This window comes from Poecilia reticulata, linkage group LG8 (genome assembly GCF_000633615.1).
Source record: "Poecilia reticulata strain Guanapo linkage group LG8, Guppy_female_1.0+MT, whole genome shotgun sequence".
Lineage (NCBI taxonomy): Eukaryota > Metazoa > Chordata > Actinopteri > Cyprinodontiformes > Poeciliidae > Poecilia > Poecilia reticulata.
The window spans coordinates 2,909,705-2,928,440 of record NC_024338.1 but is presented as its reverse complement, the minus strand read 5'-3'; the positions used below and the strand labels follow the sequence as shown (position 1 = coordinate 2,928,440).

Genomic DNA, 18,736 nt, shown 5'->3' with positions numbered 1-18,736 from the left:
AGATAGAGGTTATCCTGCTGTATTTACTGCTCTACAACCCAATACTTGCATTTTATGTACTGGACTAAAACAGAGTGTTAGACATTAAAAAATAATACAATTACAAGAATAAAGTAATAAAATTACAAGAATAAAGTCATAATACTATGAGAGAAAATTAATATTACAACTTTATTTTTTAAATATTATAATTTTCTTCATATATTACAATTTTTTTCTCATAATATTATGACTATTCTTGTAATTTTATGACTTTAGTCTCTGAATTTAAATTTTTTTACATGGACCTACATGTCTTGTTGGACTTCATCGCCTGTCCGTATATGTTTTTTTTTAAGCTGCTGATATTTTGTTTTCAGCTATAGAGAATAAATAGGTGGTTTTCCATTCTCTGGTGAGTCACTGCCATGCCATTTGTTTTTAAATTGTCACGTTTGACAACCAAAAACAAAGAGGACGTGACAGCAATCTTCTTCTGTGATTATCAGTAAAATCTGTGATTTTTTTTTTATGCTAGCAGTTGTGCTGGCAAGCACATGCTATAGTCTATCAAAGAAAAGAAAAGCATTTTAACTACAGCTCTGCCTTTTTAATAAGTGTTTAATTCCAAATCCATTGTTTGAAAAGAAACGCAGAAAGAATCAAAAGTTGCATTATGATGTGAAAAATACAGCCAGTTCAAGTGTCAAATTGGTAAAATGGTAATTTTTCCAACTATTTTGAAAATTCACACTCAAACATTTTATAGCAACTCCATTTAAGCACCAAAGTTGAGATGTTTTGTTGTTGTTGTTCATTCATTTTCAGTATTTTCTTCACTGCAATAATCTTTTTCTTCTCTAATTTTCAGCATGAAAGCTAAATAAAGGGTAAATCCACCAAAAACGGAACTCCTCCTGCTATACAAACCCGCCCAGAGGTGGGCAATGCATTCACAAAAAAAACAAAAAAACAAAGCAATCTCCCCTAATACCGAGTGATTATTGGTGAGCTGCAGAAGTGGGGAGCTGCACAGCTCAGATCGAGCGTCACAGGTGGAAGTCAATCTAATGGCTGATCTTTGTGCATGAGTTTGCCGTTGTGTGCATGTGTGACTGGTGGTTGCTTTGGTTCTGTGTGTGTGTGTGTGTGTGTGTGTGTGTGTGTGTGTGTGTGTGTGTNTGTGTGTGTGTGTGTGTGTGTGTGTGTGTGTGTGTGTGTGTGTGTGTGTGTGTGTGTGTGTGTGTGTGCGTTTGTGTGTGCGTGCGTGCGTGTGTCGTTTCTCTAACCTCCCTTTTTCTCGACAGTATGCGCTTCTCTCAGATCAGCAGATGCATCTTTGTCTCAGAAGCAACAACATCACAGCTGTGAAGCAGTGAAATGTAAGTAGGTTTTGTTAGATCTGATTGTTTAAAAGAAATGTGTTTTTTATATTAAATAGTATCACACAAACAAAAACAAAACACTTGAAACTTATTTTATTAAGGCATGCACAAAGTGGTGCTTAAAAATGTCAAAAACAAATTAAATGTAATTTCTTACCATCTGAATTACATGTTTTCATCTATATTATGCTATTTTGTTAATTCTGCAATGAGAGAAATAACTCAATTATGTGTGAGGTATGCAAAGAAAAAAAAAGGTGTTCACCGCATAATTTTGCCAAAGTATTGTTGCTTTGGCTCAGACAAGCTGTAATTTCATGCACAGATTATAAATAGCTGCTTTCATTGTGCCTCAAAATGGAAAACCAAAAGCTGGTAAATTTAAACACATTCCAGATTCCCATGTGTGTCTTTTATTGGTTGTAACATTTTTCTAAACTTACTGGATGTATTTTAGATCGGAAGCTTGATTTTTTTTATCTTGTTGTTTGTATTATTAAGATTATTTAACACTACTTCATGTCATGAAGGTATTTGACTCATTAATCATCCAAATTATAAAATCTTAGTCGACATAACTGAACAGCTTGTGGTCAGCAGGATTTATTGAGGGAAAGAAAATCCTTAAAACTTGCTTTTGTGTGGATTTCAATCTCAAGTGTTTACGTTTCAGCTGAGTCAACAGTTTATTTGAATGGCAATTGTTTCCCCTGATTTAGGATATTATGGTTCAGCTTGGGTCATTTCAGCCGCTGATCTGATAAGCAGATCGGCTTCTGATCCAAAACCACCCACATCAAGACCTTTAACGCTCTTTACTAAAACAATAGGAAAAAAAAATCCAGAAAAAGAGTCAAATGTGGGGATTGTTTGTCGTCGGAGGCCTTCGCAGATTCAAAACCCGATATAAGTTTAAAGAATGCTCGAGTTACATAACAGCAACCGGACTTCCTGATAATGCAGCACAAATAATCATGACCTTAAAAACTGAAGACAGTGTCCTCGTCTTCATCGCAGTTATGTAATTAAATAAAAACAAATCCTACGTTTGCGTTCTGATGGTATTCTCATCAAAGGAGTGAGTTTAAGAGAAAACATAAAGCAGTAAAACCGTTTTCTTATTACGGTTTCCTTGTATTGTGATTATCTGTTTCTCTCCAGCCAGCAGAAATACAAAAATAACTTATGTCTCAGGATCTGCTTAACATCAACATGTTTCCCACCGCATCATATTTACAGTGATTGATTCATAAATACAAGTCATAAAAGTTATGGATATAAAGCAGTTAAGTGTTCTCAAAATATAATTTAGCAACATTCGAATCACAACTTCTACCATCCAAACATTTAAACCTACAGAACATTTATCCTATTTGTACGTTAGCATCAAGCTCAAAGCAATAATGTATTGTTTATAATTTTCAAAATCTGTATTTGCTTATTGTTTTGTAAAATATCTTTTTCCTTTCCAGAGTTACCTAGTTATGTGTATATATTCCTAGTTATGTGTATATATTAAAACTTTTTTATGTTCTCAAAATATAATTTAGCAACGTTAGCATCACGACTCCTATCATTCAAACATTTGAACCTACAGCACATTTAAGCTAGCAAACATCTATGTTGGCATCAACCTCAATGCAATAATGTAGATGCTGTTTAACAACTTTAAAAATCTGTATTTGATTGTAATTGTGTCAATTTCCCTTTTTCCTAAAGTTAAATGTATATTTTAAACGGCTAAATGTTCTCAAAATATAATTTAGCAACTTTAGCATCACAACTTCTAAAATCCAAACATTTGAACCTACAGAATATTAAAGCCAGCAAGCATTTATGTTAGCATCAATCTCAAAGCAATAATGTTCATCCATCCATCTTCTTCCGCTTAATGTTCATATCATGTAAAAAAATGCTTGCATTGTGTAAAATCTGCTTTTTCTTGAGTTACCCAGTTATGTATATATTGAACAGCAAAATGATCTCAAAATATAATTGAGCAACATTAGCGTCACAACTTCTATCATCCACTTAACCTACAGAACATTTATGATGTCAAATATCTGCGTTTGCATTAAGCTCAAAGCATTAATGTATTGTTTATAATTTTCAAAATCTATATTTGTTTGCAGTTGTGTAGAATTGCTCTTTTCCTATTTTCACATGTGGTTTTTTGTTGTTTGTTTGTTCCTTCTTATTATTTCTAGCAACATTTTTTATCATCTCTAAAGCCAATCTTAGTTTATCTTTTCATCTCTCTTGAATTTCACGTTGGGAGGGATTAAATAAAACATTTACCCCTTCCAGATCATTGCCTTTAGAGTTTTATAAAAACCTGTCCAAGCTGAGATTAGAGTTGTTACCCTGAAATGTTCATTTATGGTAAAATAATCATCTTTTGCTGACGGTCTTTGCCCCATTTAAGGAGGCTTGCTCTAATATTTCAAAAACAAGCAGATCTGGTGCTTTTCTTCTCTATTTGCATACTCCTCTGCTTTTTCAAGACTTATTTAGTGTACTCCTTCCACCGTTCACTTAGTCACAATCAGTTTACTTTCCAACACCTCCTTTGTGAAAATATCTGATACATATTAGAGGGACGTGCAAACATTTTCCACCTTAAAACGTCTTTTCCCTCCAGACATGGTGGCAGATACCACGCAAGTTTTGGGGTTCAAAGCTGTCACAGGAACTGTGTCATGTGTCGCCTCGCTTGCTTCACTTGTTGTTCTTGTGGTTTATGGTGCAGTCTCCAGCTTTTAAAAATGATTTCAGAGCTGACACTTAGCTGCTGCTTTTATTGTTCGTGTTGGTTTATCGTGCACCACTTTACAAACGCATAGAGTAATTATGAAAATACGGCGGCAACATTCAAAACGCTGGTTGAGAATGTTGGTTAAGTTTGCTTTCTTTTTCGATTGGCCGTGTTGATGTCACAGAGGTTTGCATTAACTTTTTCCATCTTATTAGAACTTTATGTAACAAACACAATAAAGCATTAATGTGAGGTGAAAACCCCCAAATCAAAACTTTGCAGCTTTGGAGTCTTTTTAAATATGTCTCTATTAACTTTGCACATCCGTAGAACATTCACCCAATTTCAGATTCACTGGAGAGAATCTGTGAATATCTGTGGTTCATTTTAACACTTGAATATCCTTCATTCTAAACGGTTTCGTTTTTATTGTAGCACTGTTTGTCATTTTAGTCGTTGTTTTGCTGGAACTACATGACTTTAAGGGCGGTGAGGTTCAAGTCAAGACTAAAGTCGTTAAGGAGAAAATCTCATTTGAGTTTGAAATCTTATTTTTGTGACTGAAGTGCAACTCAAGTCTGAAGTCACCATTTCTGGTTCAGGGTTCAGTGCAACGTTGGTTTTCATCTCCACAAAGCATTTTGCATGCACACTGCGGTGCAAAACGGACAGAATCACTGTCTGGCCTATGTATCTATTCTATTAATAATTATGATTCTTTTTTCTTTTAGTTAAAAAAACAAAGTCTGGAATTAATTCAACTCTACTGGACAGTGAACATTGCAGACATACCAGAATAAGCACAAAACGTTTCTCCAAAGTATGATGGTTTATTAATAAAAATAGATTACAGTCAAAATAGTCAATAACTCCCATCCCAGAACAACCAGCTATGCTATCGATCTGTTGCAATAAATAATCAAGAAACTACAGAACGATAACAAAGAGGTTGGAATACTGAAATATACATCAAAACTAATGGACTAATTAAGAATATAAATGGCAGTGAAACAGATTTTATACTATAACATCGCCACTCAAGAATGACATGAGGTTGATGATGAGGAGAAAAGAAAAGAAATGCGGAGGTGAAGATGCCCACACCTGGACAAAATGGCACCAACTTGCTGCAAAAGGCAACAAAACCTTGTACACTTAAGTGAAGCCTGAGAAAATGTTTATATTGATGTTCGCTCAATGTAGCAAACATATATACTCGTATATAAACACACATACAGCTCTGGAAAAAATTAAGAGACCACCTAAAATGACCAATTTCTCTGATTTTACTTTTTACAGGTACATGTATGAATAAAATGAACATTGCTCTTTTATTCTATGAACTACTGACAACATGTCTCTGATATTCCAAGCTAAAATTTTTTATTTATTAGCAGAAAATGAGAAATAGTCAAAATAACAAAACAGACGTTCGCAGTGCTATGAGAGCTCAAATAATGCAAAGGAAACAAGTTTATATTCATTTAGAAACAACAATACTAATGTTTTAACTCAGGAAGAGTTCAGGAAACAACATTAGGTAGAATAACCAGGAAGTTTTTAATGGGGTTCAGTGCGGTGGCTCTTAATTTTTTCCAGAGCTGTATGTTCATCCATTGATTATTTACATTTATATAAATGGATTGCCTATGTGCTATTACAAATTATGATTCTTAAAAAAGCAATTTTGGATTAAAGCACTGAACTCAGGACCAGTTTATGCTGCACTTACAGCATAAACTGGTCCTGCACCACTTTTAATCTAAAATTACTTTTCTTATTCTTAGTTTTAACTGAATGTTGTTCAGAGTGAAGAAAAAAAAAACTAACAAGTGAAGCTTAAGAGTTACTTACACACAAATTTGATATCAAATACAAACCATTGGAGGCTTACAGCATTTGCTCTGTCAGGGTTTAGGTGAAGGTTACTGTCACATGTAGTTACTGTCACATGTGGTAGCTTGGCCAAGTTTAATCCTTTTCAAACCCCCAAAGCTCTGAAAGAAGCAGCTGATTTGTGTATTTTTTTTCTTTGGGGTTTTTTCTGGTGCAGCATCCATCAACACTCGGCGTTTGTGTCCGCGCTGCAGCATCTGGCTGTCTTTGTTGTGGCGAGTTGGGAGGTCAAGCCACAGTGGAGTCTCTCTTCATGTGGCAGCTGTGCCGTTAGGTTTGGTTGTCCACTGTGGATGCGGGTACCAACTCAGATGTAAAGCTAGGAAACTGTGGTCAAACACCTTGTTTTTTTTTTTAGCATTTTCTTATCTTTTAAAAATTTTATCTGCATGTGAAAACAAGGCAGCTTCCTTGTTCGAGTGCTGAAAGCGTTTCCTTTTAAACTGAAAATGGAAAATGGTGATGTGGATGGCATTGAGGCAAAGATATGAGTGAGCAAAACTTTCCAAAACAAAACTTTAAAAAGAACAAAAAAAAAAAAAAAGCCCAACTGGTTTCGATGCTTTTAAAGATACAAAACCTCAAACAAAGAGCTCTTTGGTTCTGTTTGGGTTTAATGGTTTGAGTCGATTAACAATAAATCTCAATTTCGATTTTTATCTTCATTTGCCTTTCTCGAGACTTCCTCTGTGTGCGCTTAAGCTGCTGCATTGTGATCGTTTCTGGCTGAAACCTGCAGGTTTGTTCTTCTATCACGGAAATTTTCCAGACTGCATGATTTTAATCTTTTCTGTGTCGTCATGTTAGACGGCACCAAGTTTACCTCCAATTCCCAAGTCAACACACACAAATACGGTTTAGAAGTATTTAGGTTTAATTTATCCCCAGACAGTGAATTACTGTCTACTGAAGGGGATTTATTTTTTTTATAAACATTGAACCCTCTGAAGTAGAGGGAATCATCTAGAACCAAAGAGCACCTGTTCAACGGAAGAGCGACATGCTGGAGAAATGAGGCTGTGAGGGCGGACTGCAGTTTCCTGTTGTGGCTTTGTCACCAGTTTGTTAATCTGCAAACTACATGCAATCTTAAAGTGTGGGTGTTTAAAGCTGAATGTCTCATCCAGACGTATAATTCCCCTCCCAGCTCCTCGCCGCTAAGCTGAAACTCCTGAAATACGCGATTCGACTTAGAGCCGCCGTCTGACCTGGAGCCCAACAACGAGCCGGAATAAAAAGAGGTGAGAATGTCGTTTTAGATTTACATTTACTTGAGTAACTTTTTGGAAAAAAAAGAAATTACTTTGTGGTTTCTAATTTTACTTGAGTAATTTTACTATGAAGTATCTCTACTCTTACTTGAGTAAAATTTCTGGATTTTCTCCTGAATGAAGAGCAAACATGTTTTAACCAAAAATCCACCAGATACAGACACACACCTGCTGGTTTTGTTAAAAGTTTAAGTTTTTTTATTGAAAGAAACTGACTTGGAAAAATTTTCTTTTGCCTGATTTTGTTATTTTTGCTACTTACATGAATTATTGTTATTTAGAAAACCAAAATTTCCACTTCTCTTTATAGTTTGGTCCATCTGATGATGCAATTTTTAAATATTAAACAATTGATGACTTGAGCAGTTACTAAGTAGTTGAGTAGGCTTTGACCAAGTACTTTTTTACGCTTCCTTGAATAATTTCTTGGACGGCTACTTTTTACTTTCACTTTACTCTGCAAGAACACAAAATCTTAAGTATTTTTGTGAATAAGAAATAGCAGCTTCTTTTAAGGCATTAGATCATTAATATTGACGAAAAAAATACTTGTTCCATTGGCAGATTATTTCATGGGGAAAATATAAGCGAAATAATCTAACAATGGAACTTGCACTTTTTCATCAATGTTAAGGAATTATTCGCTTAAAACAAGCTGCTATTTCTTGCTGAAAAGTCACTTGTAAGTTAGTTTTGTCTTATTTCAAGTGAACTGAGATATATGCACTATAAACTAGACCAAAATTACTTGGTAAAATTATGTTGAAGTAGTGCTACTCTTACTTGAGTACAACTTTTGGGGATTCTGTCCATGTCTGGTTCTTTTTTTTGTTTTGTAAATGAACTTAGACGAAAGAGTAGGACTGATAGAGGAAGATGAGAAGTGACACAAAGTGGATTTAAATTCCAAAATTACATTTTCTCTTTTTCTTTCTATCCAGTTTTCTTCATCAATATTCCTCCAGAACTTCAAGAGCAGGTACAGATTGACTCCTCCCAGGCCTCAACATGTCGGTCGACCCCGCGGTTGAGCTGCCCTTCTTCTACGGCAGCATCAGTCGCTCGGACGCCGAGCAGCACCTGAAGCTGGCCGGCATGTCGGACGGCCTCTTCCTGCTGAGACAGTGCCTCCGCAGCCTCGGAGGCTACGTCCTGTCTGTGGTCTGGAACCTGGAGTTTCACCACTACACCATAGAGAAACAATTGAACGGGACTTACTGTATCTCCGGAGGGAAGTCTCACTGCGGCCCCGGGGAGCTCTGCGAGTTTTACAGCAAGGACCCCGACGGGCTGGTGTGTCTCCTGAAGAAGCCATGTCTGCGTCCTCCGGAGATGCCCGTAAAGGTCGGCGTTTTCGACAAAATGAGGGAGAACATGCTGAGGGAGTACGTCAAGCAGACCTGGAACCTGGAGGTGAGGCACAAAATTCATTCATTCTCTTAAGACGTGCAAATTCCTTGTTTTTAAGGGGTTTTAATGTTACTACACTGGAGTTCTTGGTACCGAGTTTAAGTTTGGGTACTAACTAGTTACATTTACTCAATTACTTTCACTTGACAAACTTTTTGAAAAAAAAATTACTTTTAGGAGTATTTTTACTACCCTGTAGTTTGTACTTCTACTTGAGTAATTTTACTATGAAGTATTTCTACTCTTACTTGACTGAAATTCATGGATTTTCTACCCACTGAATGAAAAACAAAAACGTTTTCACAAAAAATCCAGACACACACCTGCAGGTGTTGTTTCATAAGTTTTTTTATTGAAAGAAACTGATTTTGAAGACATCGTGTTTTTTAGTGTGGGAAAAACACTGGCCGATCAAGCAAGTCATATCTCCAAGACAAACACTTTCCACAAGTGTTACCCTTCATCGGGTTGAGAAAAATCACAATGTTAATGACAATTTCACTTAAATATTATTGCACCAAAACGTTGCACATCAGGGATTTGAGTCACTCCTTCTCACATTGTTTGTACGCGTACTGCTAAAACTGGATGTTCACATACACCAAAAAGACAATCATTTTTTCTCACTGTCGGATAATAAATCAAATTCACTATTTTAGATCAAATGGGGTTAGCAAAAATATTCCTATTCCTAGAAATGTTCGAGTGGTAGAAGGCCGACTTTGAAAACTTTAACTGTGTTTATGCGATTCTGAAGGTTCAGGTCAAAGTTCATCACTTCAGGTCTGATCACTGGTTTCTAGCTGAAATAACTGAATCTGTACGTCGTCTCTAGATCGTTCCTCTTTATGTCCAAAGATAATAACTTCAGTTTAGTTTCTGGTAAGTGACTCGGAATAATAACTATTTGAAGAGTTATCGTAGCTAATCTTATTTGTTGTTATAAATTGAGCTAATGGGAGCATGTAGATATTAAACTGGAGGTGTCCCAGGGTTGAACCTTGTGGTACCCCACGTGTGACTTCTGTCCGTTCTGATAAGAAATTACCTACTAACCTAAAGAAGTCCTTGTTTTTTACGCAAGATTCAAACCAGTTAAGTTCTGGACAAGACAGTCCTACCAAGCTTTCCAGTTGCTTCAATAATATAAATAAAATAAAAATATAATAATCAACGATTATCCGTACATGAGTACTTAAAGGCAACCTATTATGCAAAATCCAAATTTTTCACATTTTTGTACATAATGACATCCTACGTTATCTAGCAACCCAAATGAAGTTCTGCCTGTCACCTATCAACCCAAAATCCAAACTCCAGCATGTTTTGGTCACCTGGCTGTACAATGGCTGCTGGAAAAGACTGGTGTTTTATCGTTCAGAAACCACTTGCTGCATTCTTGCTGATTGTGCAGGAAGCTCCACTTCTACTTTTCAAAGATGTAGTTTTACAATTGCGCATCTGTTTGCAGCCATTTTCACATGCAGGTGTAAACGTTAAAGGCCACTTTTAACATTTCTGCTGCGTTTGTTCAGGGAGAAGCCATGGAGCAGGCAGTCATCAGTCAGGCTCCTCAGCTTGAGAAGCTGATCGCCACCACCGCCCATGAACAGATGCCCTGGTATCACGGAAAAATAGCTCGACTCGAAGGGGAGAGGAGGCTTTACTCTGGAGCACAGCCAGACGGCAAGTTTCTGTAAGCCTCACAGCTCTGCCTCTCTTTGTTGCCACTTGATGTTTTGAGCTATCAAAATTTGAGATCTTTATGCAATTTTATTATTTTTGTGTATGTTAGTGTCAGAGACAGAGACGAGGCTAATTCGTTTGCGCTCTCTGTGATGTACGGGAAAATGGCTTACCATTATCAGATCCAGCAGGACAAATCAGGGAAGCTGGCTATGCCGGAGGGAACAAAGTTTGACACATTGTGGCAGGTAGAGACTTCGTTTTCTTTCTTTTTTTTTTAACCTTTATTTCTGCAGCAGCTCAAGACCTTTAAATGACTAACTTCCTCTGCCTGTTCAGCTGGTCGAGTATCTGAAGATGAAGCCTGATGGTCTGGTAACTGTCCTCGGGGAGGCCTGCGTCAACGGCAGAACTGTAGAACGTAATAAAACATGTTGTACTTGTTCAGTTATAAATAGCAAAAGTATTCATATCCTTTAGATTTTTCCACATTTTGTCATAGTGCAACCTCCAACTTAAATTTATTTTATTAGGATTTTAACTGAGACAAAAAGAGGATCTGTGTTTTAGAATAAATGCGTCTGTTTTCAACACTTTAACTAGAAATACATCTGGAAGTTTTTAGGGTATTGACCCTTTTGCAACTACGTCACTTAATCATTCGAGGTGTCGGAAGTGAGGGATAGGAGTCTTGAACAGAGCAACTGAAATTGTTTTCCAAAGTTGTTTTTTCCTGTTTATTCGTGGCTTTCACTTGCTCCAGTCAAGCTAATTTTTCTGTGAACGTAACACACCTGGTTGGGGCTCATAGACGGCTGTATTTACAAAAGTTGGAAACAGCTAGCTAAGAAACCGACCCGTACCTCCTCCCTCCTGACGTGTGGATCTAATTACCGACTTTGCCTGAAGACGAGATACTAACAAGTTTTTTTCATACATGCTAGGCTACATGACTGTGCGGCATTGTCTCCATGGTTACCGTTAGAGACGTACCTTCTCCATAACGCCATATTTGATAACTTTCTAAGTAATAAGTGAACGTTGATGTTCTACCTTGTAAAAAGTGTTCGCCGTAAATCCGTGATTACACCGAGGGCTGCCAGTCGTTATGATTGACGGCTGACGGTCATTATTACTAAACGGCTGCTATCCATAGCCATTTTATCTTTCCTCATTAAAAGTTGTACAATAAAATGACAAGTTTGATTTTCCACACTTGTATGTTTGAGCAGCCGACCGCGCAGAACCCTATGACAGTTTTTAAAGAGAAACCAACTAAATAGAAGAGACATTTGTCAGATGTCTGTTTTTAGACTACCCTAAAGGAGCGTATGTTGTTTTAACGTCCGTCATGGCGGAGTGGGCGGAGTTCGGGAGATCGTGACGTCACGTGCAAAGGGTCAATATCTACCAGGGATGTTTAGAGTGAAATGGAGAATTATATTTCCATCACACATAGATAGAATTTTAAATAAAGGCATAATTTTTAGGGTTAGGCTCCTTTGACCACAGCGTTTTTTTGTTTGTTTGTCTCCTGCATGGCTTGTGTTGTTCTTTTAACAATAGCTTTCCTCTTCAGTGGTTTAAGTTTATAATTCAAACTTGCACCACACTTTTCAGTTATAAAAAAGTTTGAAAACTATGCATAATTTTCCTTTTAATTCATTTATGCCATGTTTTTGTGCCAGATTACCCCATAAAATTTCAATAAGATACACTAGTGTTTGTGGTTGTAGTGTGACAAAATGTGAAAAAGTTCAAAAGGCATGGATACTTTTTCATTTGTCTCTCTTTCAATGTTTCAGAGAAACCCAGTGTTCCTTCAGAAGTAAGTATTCACATCCGTCTTTGTTAAAATTCAAGACTTTTTTCAATCCATGAGATTTATTTTAATGTTTTCCTTGCAGAGGCGACCTCGAAAAAATGCATACACACCACCACCAGGAGGTCAGTTATTTATTTACATTGTAACGCAGCGCTTTTATTACCAAACTATGGAGAGCAGTTTCATCAAAATTGAATGAATCTGCTCAATAATTTTATGAACAAAATAAATTATTCATAAATATTCCCATGAAATAACAAAAATATTGCTATTGTCAATCATATTTTCATTTGTTTAATTCAATATTTATTTAATCTTTCTGCACGTCACATTTTATATATAATTTTGTAACAACTGAAGGTAACAGTTACTTGATTGTGTTATTGTTAAAACCCTAATGTCTAGGGGTTTAGAGAAAGAAGTGAAATTTTAAATGATTTATTACAAAAAAGGTAGTTTCACAAACAAAACACAATACAACATAACTCAATTAACACTCAAAAGAAGACTAACAAACTAAAGAGGGTTAAGTGAATCTCCAGCAATTAAACAAAAATAACCAAACAAGTTAGCCTAAACTAAATATAAAACAGCCCAAAAGAAAAACACTAAAGGAATACTAAAGAAGCACCAAACTTCTTGGTGCTAGCAATCTAGAAAGCAAGTTTCTAGATTGCTATAAAGTCAATCAAGATCAGAGTTAAAACTGCTAAGCAGAGCAAAAATGGGTCAGCAGAACAAAGTACTTCAAAGCTGCCCAAAACAGTTATGAGCCACAAACAACAAAGTTGGGAGACACCTGAACAAAACTCTTCCAGTTTATAGGGTGCAGGTGGGTCTCATCAGCGTCTGATTGGCTGGGTCATCATCTGTTGGTCGAATGGTGTTGCTGCTCTTCTGCAGCCAATCAGCAGAATTGCATACAGCAAAACAAATAGACTGTACAGCCTCTAGATGTCAGGGGCTGTAACAGCTATAAAGTGGCAATATACGCCCAGAAAACACATAATACTGACCCTTTAATACAGTTTTCTTTTATTTATTATTTATTTATTTTGCTTAAATAGAACATACTCTGTTCCCAGTATATTTTTATACATGAAAATAAAACTAGTATTAGGACTTGGAGCTTATTTTTATAAACACACTGAACACTCTCATGCCTCTATCAGCTGCTGCGCTGGCCTCAAAGAAAGTTACCCCTTCTGAGCGCGACCTTCTGCCCATGGATTGTGATGGATTTAACCCCTATCACAACCCGAATGAGATCAAGAAATTCAACATCCAGCGGGACCAGCTGATGATTGACGAGGTGGAGCTCGGCTCTGGAAACTTTGGCTGCGTAAAGAAGGGAGTCCTCAGGAAAGAATCGTGAGATTAACACTATTTTTTACAAAACCAGCAACAATATTCCACACAATTCATGACTGCTTAACAAAAATATTTAAATCTGTAACCTCAGAGGACAGGTAGACGTGGCCATCAAGGTGCTGAAGAGTGAAAATGAAAAGCTGGTGAAGGACGAGATGATGAGGGAGGCAGAGATCATGCACCAGTTGGACAACCCGTTCATCGTCCGCATGCTGGGCCTGTGCAACGCCGAGCACCTGATGCTCGTCATGGAGATGGCGGCATCCGGTCCGCTCAACAAGTTCCTCTCCACCAAAAAGTGAGTATGCAGAGGGGAGAAAATAAATAAATGTTTTTAGAACTATTTGAATGGAAACGAATCAATACATTAACTTCCTGCAGTGTTTATAAAACACAATGGGGAAAGAACTGCACACATTAATTTAAATGTGACTTCTGTGTTCCTTTGTGTGAAATTAAAATTGATTTTAGATGCATTACTGCTCCAACATGTGAATCATATGAATAACTCATACCTTTTAATAAAATTAATGGCATGCTGAAGAGGTAAATTAATGATCTGATTGAGTTGGGTGGGAGCAGAGAGGCATCTAAAATCTGCAGGACAGTAAAATCTCGAGGACTGCAGTTGGTGACCAGTCAATTAAAAATATATATTTGTACACCAATACTAACAGAAGTCACATGTGGGGTACCACTAGGTTCAATCCTGGGATCCGTACCATTTGATATCTACATTCTCTCTCAGGTTATAACAACAAATAAAATTAACTGTGTAGATGATACACAGCTCTACATCACGATGTCACCAGGTGACTCAGAACCCATCCAATCACTGAACAGATGCTTAGAACAGATCAATGTGTGGATGGGCCAAAACTTTCTCCAGCTGAACAGAAACAAAACTGAAGTTATTATCTTTGGACCTAAAGAGGAGCGATCTAGAGTCAATGCACAGTTTCAGTTATTAGAACTAAAACCTGGCAATCAGCCCCGAAACCTGGGAGTAGTGATGGACTCTGACCTGAACCTTCAGAGCCACATAAAGACAGTCACAAAATCAGCCTTCTACTACCTGAGGAACATCTCCAGGATTAGAGAACTTATGTCTCAGCGAGATCTAGAGAAACTCATCCTTGCGTTTATCTTTATTCGCATTGATTACTGCACACAGGTCTGCTTAAAAAAATCAATCTGATCCAGAACGCTGCTGCTCGCGTTCTGACTAAAACCAGGAAGATAGAGCACATAACACCAGTTTTAAAGTCCTACCACTGGCTCCCTGTAGCTCAGACAGTAGACTTTACTGTTAGTTTATGAGTCACTGAACAGCTTAGCACCACAATACATTAAAGATCTGCTGCTGTTGTATCAACCGTCCAGAACCTCTCAGATCTTCTGGTTCTGGTTCTATTCTGCATCACCAGAACCAGAACCAAACTAGAAGAAGCAGTATTCAGCTTCTATGAACCACAAATCTGGGATAAACTCCAGAAAACTGCAAAACAGCTGAAACACTAACTTCCTTTAAATCCAGACTTAAAACCCACCTGTTTAGAATTTCTTTCCTTTAGTTATAACTGAAACATCGATCATTATATTTGATGCGTACTTGCTTGATGATGGGATTTAACAAAATGTACTGTTTATTGTTTGTTTCATAATTGGTGACTGTAATGTTTTTATGATKTAAAACACTTGAACACTTGTTTTTTAAATGTACTATACAAATAAACTTGTCTTATGTCAGGGGAAGTACTCAAATGAGCATTTGTATGAGGCAAATTTCAGATACAAATTAACCAAAGATTAACCAAAGACTAATCTTTGGTAAATCTTTTACTTAACCAAAGATTAAGTAAAAAACAATTAACACATTAAGTAAGCAGAGGATCTGAGAAGTAAAAATACTGGACAATGAGCAAATATACTGAAAAGATCAGCAGAAGTTAGTGGATTAGAAATATGAAACAAAAGATGAACAAATTGCTGGAACACATGAAGGAACCTGAGGACATCTAGTGGCGACAGCAGGAATAACAAGTCCAAGCCATCAAATTGAGCAATATTAAAAGAAATACTTCAATATAACAAAAACAAACCAAGATAAACAGAAAATAAAAGTATCAAATCATAAATCCTCCATTCAAGACAGACCATCATTATTGCTCAGACTCACCTTGTTTGTATATGTCTCAGGGAAACTGTGTCTGTGGAGGACATCGTCAACCTGATGCACCAGGTATCGATGGGGATGAAGTATTTGGAGGAGAAGAACTTTGTGCACAGAGATCTGGCAGCTCGCAACGTCCTGCTGGTTAACCAGCAATTTGCCAAAATTAGTGACTTTGGGCTTTCCAAGGCGCTGGGAGCAGATGACAACTACTACAAAGTACGCAGCCACATTTCTTTAAGGATGATAGACAATAATCACGACCTACTATTCATTACTAAATGGAATAAGAAGTCTTTAAAAGTAAAATTGTTGGTTGTGTTTGCTTACCGTCAATTAATGATGTTTCCAGGCTCGTACAGCAGGTAAATGGCCACTGAAGTGGTACGCTCCAGAATGTATAAACTTCCACAAATTCTCCAGTAAAAGTGACGTGTGGAGCTTTGGCGTCACCATGTGGGAGGCCTTCTCCTACGGAGGAAAACCCTACAAGGTAACAGCAATCTGCGAGAGTGAATTTGTGAAAGATTCTCACCAGGATTTGAAGAACTCTTAAGCGTCATGCTACAACTCCTGCCTCTCTGGTTTTTCTCCAGAAAATGAAAGGTCAGGAGGTCACGGCCTTCATTAACAATGGGGGCCGTATGGAGCGTCCGCCAGTGTGTCCAGAGAGGATGTACACACTGATGAGAGAGTGCTGGACACAGTCGTAAGAAACCAAATCTCATTCACCTCACAGCTGACATACAGAGCCTCGCAATGTATTTACACCCATTAGAAATTTAATGCAGGGGTGTCCAAAGAGCCTGTGATCACATTTCAAGAATATCCTAAAATTGGTTTGCTGCTTCAGCCAGTTGATGCAAATCTACATTTTAAAATCTTCAAATGGAAAATGTAATGTGTAACGTAAAGTATTCATCCAGGGTTTTGCTTTTTATTTAATTTATTAGTAATATTGATCAAAAACATCCAGTGGTTTTTAATAAAAGGCAGACTTGGGAACACCCATTTAATAAACTTGGGAAAAAAGAGTGAGCCATAAACTTTTCTTGTTGTTAAAAAGAGACAAAAAAAATCCAGAAAAACATAAAAAGTTTAGGATATGATTTGCTGTTATTTTTGTCTTAATCTGGCAAACCTGCAAGACCCTTTTTTTATTTTAAATTTACAAAGAACTGATTGCTTATTTCATTAAAATGTTGTGTATTTAGTTTATTGATCATGTAACAATAAAAATATAAAAGTTTTTGCAATTATAATTAAAGCACTAAAAATAGTTGCAACTTGACATTTTTTCCCTCCATGCCAAAAAGTTTGGGGATCCCTGGTTTAGTGTATTTTATCTGAATTTTATGAGACAGACCAAAAGTTGTGAAAAAGAGGGGAAATAATTTAACGGATTTCTACAAATAAAATCTGAATCATATGGAGTGGATTAATTTTCAGTCCATTTCATTTTGGCATAAACTAAACCCAGTGCAACCAATTACCTCAGTAATTCATGCTGCATTCCAGTTGTACTCGGAACTAGGAAATTACGACTTTCCAGTTGAAAAAAATTCAACTGGAGCGCCCTCAGGTTAGAGTTGATGGGAAGGTAGAAGGAGATAAATACATCCTAGAAAACTTGTTTCAGCCTAGAGAAGATTTGAGACTGAGAGAAATTTTTATTTGATTGCTGCAAAGTTCCAAAGATCGAGTCAGGTTTGTTTTCAAACATGCACCAAGTCATAGTCTGAGTTGACATAAATGCTGCTGTTTGAGCCTTGTATTATCAGATTGATAATAATTAAGGTTTTATTGATCACTTTCAGCATGCTAAACCAAGATCTCTCACATTCTCCCCTCTCTCTTTCCAGCCACGAGGATCGCCCCGACTTCAAGAAGGTCGAGGAGTCCATGAGGACTTATCATTACTCCATTTCCAGCAAGGCCAAGACTGAGGGAGCCGAAGCTGCTGCCATGCCTAGCAAGTAGACAGGAAGACAGGCGCATTCTGTCCCACTGCTGCACAAAGCGTCCTTTCAACCAAGCGTTAAACTACCAAAACAAAGGGCATTTCATGAGCGGCGCATAATGATGAGCTTTGAATGCCGAGCAGATACAGCTAAACGGGCCTCATTGACAATAAATGTGCATTTGTAAATTGTTCCTGGGTGTTTCAGCTGTGTAAGGAGGGTTGCTGTAGGTTTGTGTGTCTCTCATGGTCTGAATGTTAAGTGTCTTTGCATTGATGACAGAACTAATTCTGTATTCTGGTATTTCTAGACTGTAATGGGACTCTATGGCACATAAAGAATTGTTTTTTCTGTACTTCCACCTTAAAGCAGTTTGTCTGTTTTTATGACCAATAAAGTAAAACGAACAAAAAATAGATAATTTGAGTGAGAATTTTATGTTAAGTGATTCATATATTTGGAATGGGCACCATATAAAATACAAAAATATGTTTGTAGAGTTTATGGAAATTTAAATGTGTGTAACAATTTTTGTCATCCATATTTTATTCTAAAGCCATCTTGGCTGTGTGGAATGAATGTGCAATATATTTACGTTTTTTTTTTAAACAACAACTTTGTCATCCTATTACAAACTTAAAGAAACAAAGAGACATCTGTTTATTTCTTAGGGCTAAGATTTACTCAGCATCAATCATTGTCTTTATCCTTCAACCAATAGAAAAGGGTTTTTAATACTGTGAGGGTGAATGTTGGAAGAAAAGACCTGGGACGATTAGCTAACGGATTGCAGGTGTGAGGGGTTGCAGCCTGAAGAGACCTAAGTCAAATTTCCTCCCCCAACCTTTTTGCCTTAATGCCACCTGTATCGGATCTCTTCAAAACAATCTGAAAATTACAGATCGGATTTCTTTTAAAGTGACCCAGGCCACTTAGATATGTGGTCCTAAATCCGATATGTTGCTGATCTTTTCAAATGTGACCTGAATCTGTACGGCCAAATCGCATTCATTCATCCCATAGA

General features: G+C 37.0%; 2 protein-coding genes and 1 long non-coding RNA gene across 5 annotated transcripts in view; 1 reads left to right on the top strand and 2 right to left on the bottom strand.

Annotated features, from left to right (window-relative positions):
* adamts10 (ADAM metallopeptidase with thrombospondin type 1 motif, 10) overlaps positions 1 to 8,584 on the bottom strand; it is a 72,069-nt gene extending 63,485 nt beyond the window's left edge. The window contains exon 1 of the mRNA XM_017306395.1: positions 8,505 to 8,584. The gene's annotated coding sequence lies outside the window, so the exon portion shown is untranslated. The remainder of the gene's footprint in view (positions 1 to 8,504) is intronic.
* Positions 1,003 to 18,128, top strand: zap70 (zeta chain of T cell receptor associated protein kinase 70). 3 transcript variants are annotated; one of them, XM_008415142.2, is made up of 15 exons: positions 1,003 to 1,034; positions 1,287 to 1,361; positions 7,163 to 7,256; positions 8,228 to 8,699; positions 10,232 to 10,392; positions 10,492 to 10,630; positions 10,722 to 10,803; positions 12,188 to 12,210; positions 12,290 to 12,329; positions 13,380 to 13,578; positions 13,670 to 13,876; positions 15,778 to 15,970; positions 16,104 to 16,244; positions 16,348 to 16,460; positions 17,614 to 17,731. In XM_008415142.2, exons 4-15 carry the CDS (start codon positions 8,295 to 8,297, stop codon positions 17,729 to 17,731), a joined length of 1,821 nt encoding a protein of 606 aa, XP_008413364.1. In that variant the 5' UTR covers positions 1,003 to 1,034; positions 1,287 to 1,361; positions 7,163 to 7,256; positions 8,228 to 8,294. The 3 variants fall into 3 exon arrangements, with proteins under 3 accessions (XP_008413364.1, XP_017161885.1, XP_017161886.1); XM_017306396.1 differs by lacking the exons at positions 1,003 to 1,034; positions 1,287 to 1,361 and having other exon boundaries at positions 5,508 to 7,256; XM_017306397.1 differs by lacking the exons at positions 1,003 to 1,034; positions 1,287 to 1,361; positions 7,163 to 7,256 and having other exon boundaries at positions 8,295 to 8,699; positions 17,614 to 18,128.
* Positions 8,614 to 12,181, bottom strand: LOC103468232 (uncharacterized). The gene is made up of 3 exons (XR_534187.2): positions 11,436 to 12,181; positions 10,705 to 10,794; positions 8,614 to 8,693 (listed from the first exon to the last, which is right to left on the bottom strand). It is a non-coding gene; the product is annotated as an uncharacterized LOC103468232 (long non-coding RNA).
* Positions 18,129 to 18,736: the final 608 nt, after the last annotated feature.